The 13,306-nt window shown below is 44.7% G+C and overlaps 1 protein-coding gene across 5 annotated transcripts in view; it reads right to left on the reverse strand.

Moving 5' to 3' along the window:
• Window positions 1-1,948: 1,948 nt before the first annotated feature.
• Window positions 1,949-13,306, reverse strand: part of GRIA3 (glutamate ionotropic receptor AMPA type subunit 3) — a 142,482-nt gene continuing 131,124 nt past the window's right edge. For 2 of the 5 annotated variants that reach the window (XM_077185830.1, XM_077185829.1), the window contains one exon: window positions 2,849-3,099. In XM_077185830.1, the coding sequence (XP_077041945.1) occupies window positions 3,081-3,099 (19 nt within the window). In that variant the 3' untranslated portion in view covers window positions 2,849-3,080. Of the gene's footprint in view, window positions 2,259-2,848; window positions 3,100-5,249; window positions 5,365-13,306 lie in introns of those variants that run through there. The other 3 variants (XM_054641326.2, XM_054641325.2, XR_013184216.1) reach the window with 3 other exon arrangements.

Raw genomic sequence — 13,306 nt, forward strand, 5'->3', positions numbered from 1 at the left:
GTTTGCTTGGCAATTTTTCTGCTCACTCAAGTGCAGTTTCAACGACCAAAAATAGGAACTTAAATTACCAAAAAAACAAAAAAGAGGAGAAAAAAAGAAAAAGGAGAGAACCCCCCCAAAGCCCCTGAAGCAAAACAAATTTAAAAAAATATACCAAAACAAATCATCATGAGACTACTGCCAAACTTCTGATAGCTTGAAGTTGGTAGCCAGAATTGGTAAGCACTCAACACATTTTAGATTTACATGCAAGTTTAAAAAATATCGAACCATTTACCAAACTCCCTTCACTGGTGTGAAGCCTCCACTCTTAAAAATTGATCTGATAAACATACATATTTTATACAGCTTTTAAGAAAAATGTTTGTTTTAAATACAACTCATAACTGCACAGCTTTAGCTCACCCTTGCTGGGGACGTGATCGTGTTCAGAAGTTGAAAAAAAATCAGAGTTTCATGAAAAGAAAATGAAAACAAAACAATTTTTTGTCAATATCTCGTTAAAAACTTGAACAATAAATTATTCTCCTATGAGCTTTTAAAATGATTTTATATTACATTTTGTCGGAAATACATATTTTTAACAAGACTTTTCTTTTTATTATTTTTTTTGTTTTTTGTTTGTTTTTAAATCCTATTAAAAGTTCAAATCTATCATCAGCAAACTAAATGCCTAAGGGTCAGACTGGTTTAAATGAGTTTCTTTTTCACTGTATGTTATTGACGAAATAAAACTCTATCATAAACTACGGAAAATACATATTGTCGATTAGAGGTAATTAGTAAGCAGATATTCCATTGAACATTTCCCATGTGATTGACAATATGTTTAAAGTTTTGTGGTTTTTTTTTCTTTTTCTTTTTTTTTTTTTTAATTTTTATTTTTATTTTAAAGATGAAGTTAAGTAGTTTCCAGGCAGAGGTTCAAGGCTGAAATGCTGCTGTCTAAGATGTTGGATGCGAGTAACAGTGAGCTCCTCCTGGAGCGCGGCGTCCTCCTCACAGAGAGGCAGGGACAGAGCATCCTCTCACCAGGCATGAAACAAGAGCTGTCAGGAGCTGATAGAGTATAACAGTACTAGCAGGAGTCATGTTAGATCGCTTACTATTACTCTGGAACTGCAGCTAAACTGGAGTTTCTGTCCTCTTTCCTTGCTTCTGTTTTACAAGGACCGATACTGAGGAGCGTTAGCTGAGCACGGTGCTGGGTGGGAGAACTGGGGAGAAGCAGAAGCAGGCCTGGGAAAAACTAACCTGCCTTTCTCTTGCTTCATTGCTTGATATTAAACAGTGAATTAAAATGCAAATGCACAGCAAGAAAAGATATATATGGTCTGAATTTAAACAGCAAGTAGCTTTTCCTTTTTGTCTTTTAATTTTAAAAGCCACCCAATGTCATTTTAATAAAGCACCTGTAGGTATGCCTGATGATAGAACAAAAAAAAAAGGAATGCAATATTTTCTTCCTGCACTTTAGCTACCTTGTCAAGAAATTAATTTACTGATCTGGAAGCAAGACATGCAGTTCCACAAATTACTTTCTTTTGGATTTACAGATTCACAGTCATTGACCTTAATTGGTTTGAATGCACGGATTCTTTCCCTCCTTTTGCTGCTATACAGAATTGCTCAAATTAGCTGGAGAGGTTAAAGTGGCTCAGAAAAAAAATAAAATGACACCACTGTAAGTAAATACTGAAACATCTTGACATCAGCTCATACAAGCAGTGGCAGGCCAGTCCGCGTTTGCACGCAGCAGATTTCTGAGGCTTTGTGTCAGGAGCAGTTTCATAATTTGATACGATTGGGGTGGCTGATGAAACCAGCTGCAGCTGCTTTCAGGACACAAGTTCAGTTACTGTGCAGTGGTATCAAAGAATGGCTTTTGTTGCACTGATCTTTTTTTACAAGAATTTTTTTTTCACATACCAATATCTTTTTACCAGTCCTTTTCTTTTCCCCTTTCATTTGTTTCTTTTTTTCTTTTATTTTTCTTTTCTTTTCCTCTCTTCTTTTACTTCTTTGAAGCAAAGCAAGAATATTTCAGTGATGGTTTGCATTGTTGTGAGTCTCAGAGTCTTCCATAAGGCACTGAAGGAAAAAATACCAGTTTTTCCTATTAAAAGTACATTGCACCATCATCAATGCGTGTCATGCCTGACACCTTGGAGAGAGTACAACTGGCTCAGATGGTCCAAATCCATGAAGTAGCCACATTCTCTGCTGCTTTTTGTCTTGCATGCTGTCAGGGTGAAGATCTAAAATAAAACCAGAGAGATTTCATCACTGCCTGGCAGCGAGGGGCAGGGGAGCTCAGCCCATGGAGAGGCACAGATTGTGGGCAAGGGGCTAACCAGGCCTTTTCAGAATCATTTGTCAGCAATTCAGCTCTACTTTTCCTGCTTTAGAAATCATGAATTCTAGTGTAGAAGGTTTCTTTGTATTGCAAGTTTTTTTTTGAAACTTCTAAAAGCACTTACCTGATCTGATTATAGCTTACAAAACAAAGAGGAAGAGATTGGTGACAAGAGAGATGAGAATTCTGATTATAGTGATTTTTAAAGCAATTAACAAAATACTTTCATTTGAACTCGCATGATGCTGGAGAGAGGAGTTACTCACTTCAGCACAAAGCCAGCTACCTCTGTGTATAAAACAGAATTGTACCTTTCTGATCCTACTTCTGATCAGGGAAGAAATTTAAATGACTCATACTTAAGAACTGCCACAAGATGGTGTTTCAAAAGCCTCCTGCAGCAGCCCCTGGTGCACACAACAGAACAGCACAGACAGCTAAAACAAAGGGCAGCAAAAGAACAGGCAGAGGGTTCCTCCCGGCCCGCAGCCGTACCCCTAGATTTTCACACTCTCTGTGCCGTACACGTTGTAGCCTTCCCTGTAGGTAGCATAATTCTGGGTGTTGGTGGCAGGAGCAGGTTTGAAGTTCTGCGTGTTCTTGGTGAGCTTCATTCTCTTGGACTCGGCCCGAGACTTGTAGCAGAACTCGATCAGTGCCACCATCATGGCCAGCCCCAGGCCTCCCACAAGGATATAGAACACGCCCGCAACATTGCTCAGGCTCAGAGCGCTCGTCTTGTCCTAAGAGAAACCAGCCATGCTGTTAGCTCTGCTGAGAGCAGCAGACACACAGACAGACAGACAGACAACAGGCTATTTGCATTAGGCCTAGCTGGAATAGCTACACTCATGGTGCTCAGTGTCTGGCCCACGGACCAGGGCTGTCCCCCCATCCCCGCAGCCTGGGGCTGCACAGCAGTGACTGCTCTGCCCTCCACCCTGTGCTGGGTGAAACCCTGGCTCACTCCAAGGCAATGAGGTTTTTTTGGCCACTGACTTCCCCAGGCCTTTGGTGTCCCAGAGCAAGGTTGCCTATGGCTGAGCAGGTGGCAAAGGCACTGGGGGAAAGTTGTGCTGGTGGCTGCATAAAACAGCAGGATTTACAGAAGGCCATGACAAAACCAGAAAAAGAAAAAGCCAAACCACTACACACTTGGGTTTGGTCAATGTAGGTAAAATTCTTGAGATGCTGCTGAACTTAACTACCTTTTTTCAACAGTTAGGAAAAAAAAAACCACCTTAGAAAGATGGTCAGTTATTAGAGGTCAAGTAGCAGAGCCCTGAGCTAAACTAGCACCTTCTGGAGAGTGAGTTATTGAATGAAACCAGACAATGTAACACAAAAATCATTGGTCAGGGTTTATCTTCCTTCAATACATGTCAGATGGGGGAGAAGCTTGCATTTTTTAAAACAAGGTTATGGAATGGCATTAAATAGAGCTGCAACCCTTCTGCTGCTGCATGGGTGGGTGGCTGTGGGCAGGAACAGCTCCTGGCTGGCACAGCTGGCTGGGCTGCCACACCACACTGGCCCAGGTGGACGGGCAGGTGCCAAAGAAACTTGTCTGTGCCCAGAGAAGGCACTGCTGACAGAGCTCAGTTAACGATTCTCTCTAGGGAGAGCTGAATTTGCATATAGTCAGAGTGAAATATGATTTACCTTGTAAGTGTCTGTGTGTTTCACAGACAGTTTGGATACATGTGATTGCAGCAAACAAGCTGCCATTTACACTAAAGATCTTAATCATTTATACCTCTTTTTGATCACACTTCCCTTTGGCAGCTGCTGTGTATTTAGATATCCCATGATCCCAAATTTATCTGACACAACAGCTACTGGGCTGTGCCCGAAGCAACTTCCAGTCCTACTGAAATCAATGAAATTTTATTATTGGCTTCACCAGAATTTGAAATTGTCCTCCAACACTGAAAGGGTGCTCTGAAATTATAGTTTTCTGTTTGAATGATTACAGAGAGCACTTCCAAAGGCACCAAAGGAGTTAGGCACTCAACTGCGACCGATTTCAGCTGGAGCTGGATTCCTCCTCCTCTTGGTGCCTTTGAAAATGTCCTTCTCTCCAACAAGCCCAGCACTTTTACAGAGTTTTTCTCCCCAATGGGTCTATAAGCATAAAAAATAAAAGTCCTCCTTTCAACTGAATGGTGTAAATAAATATTCCCTACAATTTAAGTGTGCAGCTACTGGGCCAATCCATCTCAGGGGTGGGACCTGCCCTGGGGTCTACAGTGGTCCTGCATGAGGCTGGACAGCCCCACAGCACAGCTGGTGGATGACAGTACAGTACAGCAGCAAAATAGTTCAAAGCAGTATAAAAAAGAATATACAATATTTAGGTAATGATTCACCATTAGTATTTCTAGATTTTTTTTTAAATCCAACCAATTTTAAAATGAATTGGCAAATAGGGCAGGAAAGGTTTTTCCTTATCAGCTGTCTGTCCTAAAAATTTGCGCCCTTAGCAAGCATGTGACCGTTTCCCAAACTGACATGTAGAGAACTTAAGTAATAATTTTGAAACAAAAATGGGCTTTTTCAATAAAAATAAGAAAAGATGCTGGCCTGAATAATAGACAGTGACTGTGCTGAAACTTGCACATTTAAATAAAGACACCAGCTTGGGAGGCTTTAGGGGCTTCTCTTAGCATGTTTCTAGCAAAATACTCACACAGTGAAATATACTTACAACTACAGTCTGCTACTGCACATAAGAAAAATGCTGTCATGTTCTGAGACTTACTTATTTTTTTCTACTCTTTTCTTTCAACCTTCAAAATGTAAATAGCAATTTTTGAAAGTCATTCTTGGTATAAACAAACAGTGGGTCAAAATGTGATTGCTAATCAGTACAAAAAGACCTTCAGCGACTGACCTTACTTCCGGAGTCCTTGGCTCCACATTCACCCTTATCGTACCACCATTTGTTTTTCAGCTTGTCTAAGATGCCTTGTTCACTGAGTTTCAATACTGCAAGGTTTACAGGAGTTCTTCACGTGGGAAATAACATAAATAACATTATATTATGTTATTTTATGTTATTCAATCTTTAAACTACTTTAAAACTATACAAAGCGATAAAGCAGGGTTCCTGGCCACAAAGTATTTACACTGCAGGCAACTGGATCATCCCCTTAAGTTAAGGCTAGAGCATCTCTACATTACCAGGTCCTGCCCATATCGCTTTGAGTAATCGGCACTCACTGTTAAATGAAGGCAGTAGAAACAAAGCAAGGCCAATCTCCCACTTTGGTGTGCCATAGGCACTTGCAGTAGCTTTACACATCTGGGTGGGTTTGATCCAGCAGGGCCCCCCTATTGCACCGACAGACAGACAGACAGAAGCCCCCACACCAGCCACTGTGGCTGCCCATAGTGGAACAACGCTTGTAGCCCCTGATCCCCAGCAGCCCCCGTGCCCGGTGGGTCTCTGTGCACATCTGCAAAGCAAAAACCCCCAGGCTGGATCCCTGGAGGGGGATTTCGTGGCTGCCACAGGATTTTGCAGCCATCACAGGATTTTGCAGCCATCACAGGATTTTGTGGCCATCACAGGATTTTGCAGCCATCACAGGATTTTGTGGCCATCACAGCCCTTTCCCCCGCGCTGCCTCCTCCAGCTCCCGCGGCCGGCGCTGCAGGGGCTGCGCTCGGAGGCACCACACTCGGCTGCACTCCCTGGAATGCTGCATCTCCAACTCCCCCAGTCCAGGGAACTGCAGCAGAAAATAAGCAAATGCAGACCTCTATGAAGCAAACTGATGAATATGGAAATGCCCAGGGTGGGAAATGTTGGCAGGATAAATGGAGTTGCTGACTCGTGCTGCCAAGAGCCCACAGCCCAGGGGGGCTGAGCTCATCTGCCCTTCCATGTGGGAAAGCAGCACCTGAGGAGCTCTCAGTTAGGTTTTGTCATTTCCACTTCCTCCTTGTGTGAAGTCTTGGTTTTTTTCCTGCCTATTTCCATCAGACAGGCTCCCTGTGTAAGGGACATCAGCTCCTGCTCCTGGTTGAACAGCTCTGATCCCTGCTCCACGGCCGTACAGGGCTGGGCTCTTATTCCCAGCAATGCTGTGCCACTTTGCACGGGATGGCACCAGGCAGACGTGTGCACAGCCTGCTTTGGGTCCATTCAGGCCTGCTGTCAGCAGAGGAGACACAGGAGATGCCCACGCCTCCCCCAGAGCCAGCCTCATGTCCGGGTCTTGCTGCTCTCTGCCTTTCTCCCACCCCTGCCCTAAGTGTCTGATTCTCTGCAGAGCAGAAGAGACTCAGGAGAAAGAGCAGCAAGACCTATACAAAACACCTTAAATATAAGCTAAATTGCACACTGGCATTTAGGGAAACATCCCCAGACTGGGAGGGCTCACAACTCTGAGCAACAGGAATGGCTGAGCCCTGCCATGCCTGGGGCAGGGCAAGATGCTGGAAGAAGTAGCAGGTAAAGAAAAGCCCTGTTCCCTCATCTGCCAAGAAGCTGCTTTTGGGATGGCTGTGAGACTGTTGGTGGCTGATGCTGGGAAGAGTTGCTCTCAGAGATGCTCTGTGCTCTTTGGCAGGAGGGTGGCAGCCAAGCTCAGGAACCTTGTGGGCTATCATGAGAAAAATGATCGTATTCAGGAGCTCCTGAGCTGAATGCTCCATGGCTGCTCCAACATGACCCTGTGTAGTGTCACCAGGCCAGCAGGGAGGCAAGAGCAGGGGAAAGCCAGCAAGGTGGGGACAACTCCTGGTCCCAGTGGCAGCACTGCCAGCACCGCCTGCGGAGCTGCCTGGCTGTCCAGGCAGAGGCAGCACCGCTCACTCCTGGCCTGCACAGGGCTCAGTTTGACACCAGCCAAGACTTTATTTTTATAAAATGGCTATTTTTAAGCAGCAGCTGTAATCTAATTAAGTATCAATCAGATCTGGCTGTACACACTCAGCTGGACACAGCCAACGGGTGGCAGTGACAAGCCACATGAGACAGACCGTGCCTGCTGGCCCGGCACTGGCAGCAGGCTGAGCTCCTCCACCAGGAGCCAGAGGCATCCTAAAAAGCCAGCTGTGCTGCAGCTCCCCTGCATCCTCCTGCAGGTGGGCTGTAAAACATGAACGGGATCAAAGCACGCCCCGGGACCTGCCACCAGCCCGGGGGCAGGGAACACTCCTGCCCCTCTCGGTCACACCGATGGGCAGAAGCCAGGTCCTGGCCAAGCCACCACCACGGACCCTCCTGGGCAGCTGGGCTGTGCCGAGACCCCCGGTGACCCCCGGACAAACGCACTACGAACAGCTGTGCATGCCTGCAATGCCAGCCAGTGAAAACTCAGTGCCTTTACCTTCCTCTTACAAGTCCCAGCAGAGAGCAGGGTGAATTATTGCTCAGAGAACAGTACTCTCATTTTAAATTTCATTTAAAAACTATCCAATTTGGAGAGATTTTATGCAATACATCTCTCAGCTTTGAAAAGCATTGTGCAGCTGAGAATACACAAACAATAGGAAGAAGGTTATAAACACCTTTCCTCCTACCTGCATATTTTATTGTGCAAATTTTCCCCTCCCCCCAGTCCTATTCCAAGCACTATTTTTAATTTGCATGCCTTTGTAAACCCCATACGGAGTACTGAGAATTTGCATAACATCCAATACATTATAGATTAGCTTTCACAACATTATACAGTATTGGGAAATGAGGAGGCTTAATATGCTAATTAGGGTGCTTTATTTTTTTTAAGCCAAGATTGCAGCTAATGGTGCACACGCAACTGCCAAAAAAAAAAAAAGAAAAAAAAGAAAAAGTAGTAAACTAAAATTATCTTAACTAAACAGATGGGAATTTGCCTAAACTGGGGTTTTCATTATCATTTGTCACAGTCCTGTTTGCCAGGTGAGGTACCACATTCCCTCAGCCTGGGTAGGAGATAGGTGATTTGGTTTCATCAAAGTCCTAAGGAACAATTTTGCCTGCTTCCAGGAAATAAATTCCAAAACCTCCCAAAGCATGAGCTGTTTCTTTTGCAGCAGGATTTGAGAAAGCTTATAGTGGGAGAAGGCATGATGCCTCTGCAACCCCTGGTCCAGCACTTCAGGAATGCAGTATGAGCAGGTGTAGGATGGACTCCTCAAATCCCAAATTCCCAAGCTAAGTAGATATATTGGAAAGTGAGCCTTGTTGCTGATACATTTTCCCATTGCTCATCTCTGAGTAGCTGTCTAGCCTGGTTCAATTAAACAGTCAGAGTCAGTCATGGCTTTGGCTGAGATTCTGATGGAAGTGCAGAGAGCCATGTCTGGATCTTGGCATTTTTCACTGAGTGCTCAGCAGTGCCCATGGAACACAAATCCTCTGTGTCACCCTCAGCTCACACTGAGCTGGTCCTTGGGCAGTGCCAGCACCCAGCCTGGGCCAGCCAGCCCAAGGCCACCAAGCTGCAAAGTGTTCTGATGGTTGTTAGAGGGGGAACTGCAAGGTTCTTCCAGGAGTGGTGCCTGCTGGGTCCAGGAAGGGGATTTGTCACTGCTTTTCCTGGGACTGCTTGACTGAGGGGGGATATTTAGAATTGCCTCAGAGGCAGAGGAATGGAGACACTAAATGGCTTGTCTGGGTCCCATGGGAAGGCTGTGTCACCAGCCACCTGCTTCTCTCACTGTCCACTTCAGAGGATGATTTCCTCATTTTCTGGGGCTCTGTCTCAAAGGACTTCAATTTCCTTGTAGTTTTCTTGAGATACTTTTGTGCTTTCCAGTTGTTTTTTTTTGTTTTTTTTTTTTTTTTTATTATGTTTCTGTTGTTGAGCTGTATGGGATATTCTATGAAGTCCTCAGCCCTTTCCTAGGTGGTTTTCCACTGTTTTTTCATGCTTTAATTTCTGATGGGATTCTTTTTCATCTCCCCTGTGTGGTTTCCAGACCTCTCTCTGTTAGCTTGGTTGCTTTGATAAAAGTAAAATGTTCAGAGGTTTGAGAGCTTGTGTTTTCTTGTTGTGCTCTCTATGCCAAGAAAATGAGATGAGGCCATCTGGATTGGGATGTCAGCATTTTGGATTCCACAGGATGGTATTCTTGTCCAGAAACTTGCAGTCTTTTTCTTCCTTCCCACAACTGAAGGATTTTGTTGTTTCCTTGCTTTTGTTTTTTCATCCAGTATGATCTGAGTCATACAGGCTTAAACCTGTGAGGTTGGTTCTCTTGGGCAGCTTTACCAAACCCTGCTAAGATTTTTTTTCTACAAATGATTGGAAGACTTCAGTTTAGAGAAACAATACCAGGAGCCTCATAAGGGATAGTACTGCCCTTAGAGGGGAATTAAGCCATCTGCAATGATTGTTTCTTTTAAGAGCAGCATGACTGTAAGATCAATGCCCACCTGTTTTATAGGCTTTACAGAGACTGCCACAAACACGATTTTATACCTTGACAGAAGTGGGGTTTATTGGTGTTTCAGCTGTTTTGTTTCTCTGCCACCCTGTTAGGAGACTCCGTTCAGGTGCTGGCAGCACAACCTTCCCCTCTTCAGCCATCAGCTACAGCTACAAAACAAGCTGTGCCAGCCCTTTTCCAGATTTAATATGACACCATCCCAAAGGGGACCTCCTTTTCCTTTTGCTGTGGGGCCCTGGGGCCTCCTCCCTGCTGCACTTCAGCCCATCTGGGTGCAGGACACCAGAACCAGAAGCTCTTTGCACCCTTTGCTGCTGGTGGTCCCAGAGGACAGCATGATACTGATGGAATGAACTGATTTTTGAAAAACAAACTCATTAAAATCTCACCCCTGGGCTGCATCCCCAAAGTTTCAGGTTCAATTTAAAAACTTGGGCCATCTCTTCCTCAAATTCAGGAGGTGCTACAACACTTTGTCATGCAGGTTGATCCTGTACAAAACATGGCATTGTTTCCAGGCTGAGTATGTTCACCATGCAGATGCTCTTTCTCAGAAGAAGGAGCTGCTATGTGTTTTTTGCAAAGCATTTATTACATTTATATTTCATTATTACCCATCTTCTATTAATGCAATTAATATAAAAAAGAGAGAGCACAATGACTCAGAGGCCATCCACTCTCTCCTCTTCTCTTGGAGACAGCCTTACCTGTCTGAGGGATTTCTTGGCTTGCCTCCTCTTACCAAAGCCCCAGTTTCAGGTTAGTTGCAGTAAATGTTATCTCCACTGAAAAAACTGGTGGTGTTATAATACTTCTTTCCATTCATTCTGGTCAGAACAAGCTTGAAGTAGAAGACAAGTAATTTAATCATCAATGAAGTAGATCTTTATTAGTCCTGAAAGTGGGAAGGTAGAACTTCTGACCCTCTCAAATTATAAATCATAACAGGTTTTTAGTGGTGTGATTAATGGCTTTTTAGGTTAATTGTCATGGTTTCACCTGCACCTGTTTAAAGAAGATAACCCCAAACCAGACGTTCCACCTACTGCCATCACTAACTTCTACCAGCTTAAGACACATGCCCAGCAGGCTGCAGTCCCACAGATGACTGCAAAGGCTGGCCAGGCTGCTCCTTTTGGCAGGTGGGTTCCAGTTATTGGCCATCATGTTAGTGTGCTAGTGCTGTAAACAGGACCCCTTCCTGAAGGAACTTGGACTGCAGTGAAGAATCTGAGCAGTTTCTTGGAAAAGCGCTGTTAATTTATGAAAAGAACATTGTGATCTTGCCAGGAAAGGGCCATTTTCCAGGAAGGATGCCAGTGCCTTTGCAGCCAGTGTTTGGGTTGGTCCTCAAAGTTGCAGCAGGTGATACAAGGAGTCAATGCCCACTAGAGGTGAGAAATGTGAACAGAAGTCACTTTAGGACTTGAACAACTTACCCAATAATCTGCAGACTTTTTTCAGCTCTGTCTAACTGGTGTTTGAGTGGCATGAAGTCTCAGCAACACTGTAGTTATGTTTATTACTTGCAATCTAAAAAAGATTTAAGTGATGATTGGAACAGCTTTGGATAATTCACATCCCATTCCATGCTCTAATGGATGTAATATAAATGTTATACCCAAACCCAATCACTGCCAAGGAGAGTGAATGAACTCGGCAGACGGCACGCTGCTCCTTTCAAACCAGACAAACCATTGCTCAGAATTCATTTACAAGTTTTAGATGCAATCTTTCAGGAAAGCAAGCTGCAAAGTAAAGGTGCAACAAGCAAGGCTCTTCAAAGCACCAGTTAAAGGGCTTCCTCGGGGTGGCACAGGATGGGGAGGGCAGTGCATGGACTGTCCTGGCACCTCTCACTACCTGGGTTTTACAGCTGCAAGTTCCTTCACTCACCATCAGCTGGTTCCTGATTTTCTGTAGAGTAACAGGTGTACAGTGTGGCATTTTCACAACAGTGTTGCTTGCAGCATCTTGAGAATCCAAACATAGCTTTTTTGGGGGTAGAGCATAAAGAAATCACCCATGAACTTGAAGGAAGGCCAGAATAACATTCAGCATTGAGAGCTCCTCTCTGGTCTTGAACACATCCTCTTTTCTTGTGTGCCTGGGGCTGTAGCTCAGGATAGCAGAGCACAAGGTGCAGCAGACCTGATCAGCACTTCAGCCAGGGAGGGATGCCTGGCTGGCTCAGGAGATGTCAAACACTGGGCAAGAACTCCAACCACTGCAGCTTCACTGCTCAGGAGTGGCCCCTGCACAGGAGAGCTCCACAGGCTTCTGCAGGGCTACTTGGCCAGGACATCCATGTCCCCAGCAGCACTGTGGAGGGACGTGGGCCATCTCACCCAGAAATACAGAGTTCATTTAGAGGTGAAGCAAAGCAATTTAAGGCCAGTGGCAGTGGGGATCCTTCTCACAAAAGCAGATGGATGCTGGCTCCAAACAGCAAATATGGTCACCAGAACTGTCCTTGGCTAACAGTCCTCCCTCTGTATTTAACACTGCAGCTACCACAATGCACAATCCTGTGTGTTGCCAACATGTCCTCATTCATTTTTCCCAGCAGTACAACAGCAGACAACCAATTCCTCTGGTTAGAGAAGTGTCATGGAAATGCAGGCACACATCCCTTGGGATGCAGCACTTACAGCAAAGCTGTTTGTGATTCCCTGTACTTGGTACTGGTCCTTTGGGTGCACAGGAGAAAGTGAAATCACAGTGCCAAAGACAACCCCGGGCTCTGGCTGTGTCACACTGCATGGCACAGAACAGCTGTAAATCTGCTCTAGTATCTGGCTAGGCCAGATTTATTGCTGATTTGTGGCATCAGAGCAACATAAAGCCACAGGAGGCTTCTGGCAAATCTGTCCCTCCTAAGAGTCCAAATTTGTCCTTCCTAATGAAAGGTGACATCCTCCCTCTGCATCAGAGTTCTGACCTGGCCAAGCCCCATGGTCAGACCAAGGGCTCAGCCTCTGCAAAGGGCTCATTGCCCTCCTGTCCAAATCTCAGTGATGTGAAGGACGTGAGAGCCCATGGTGGTACCACATCTTGATTAGTACATTATAAAGTGGTTTTTTACTTGTTTATCATTAAATAATAATAAACTTGTTTTATAATTAAATAATCTCTGTTGGTTTTGCCTAATCCTTTTAGTTTAGGAATCTGACATATTTGGAGCACTCTCCCTTTTACAGCAAGAAATGTCTTCCTTTGTTCCTTATGACCAGAGCTGCTCCTTATGAACATCCCTGGGATTGCTGACATCAGCTCAACCCAACCAAAACCATTATAACATCAGACAGTTCAGATGTTAAACACTTGGGTTTCTAAAATCCACCTCACAGTGTCAGAGAAAGGCAAGAAGAATAAGGTACAAACAAGTAAGCATTTTCTAAATCCAAAACCCTTCCTAAAATCCTCTTGGACAAAACTACTGAAAACACTGAATTAATTGTTCCTGCTGGTGTCACTGGCTAATCCCCCCTAACTTCAGTGAAAGCACAGAGGGCAGCTTGCTGTGACATGTGGGACACGCCACATTTACCATGCTCTGAGAGGCAA

Source organism: Agelaius phoeniceus, chromosome 14, assembly GCF_051311805.1.
Source record: "Agelaius phoeniceus isolate bAgePho1 chromosome 14, bAgePho1.hap1, whole genome shotgun sequence".
Lineage (NCBI taxonomy): Eukaryota > Metazoa > Chordata > Aves > Passeriformes > Icteridae > Agelaius > Agelaius phoeniceus.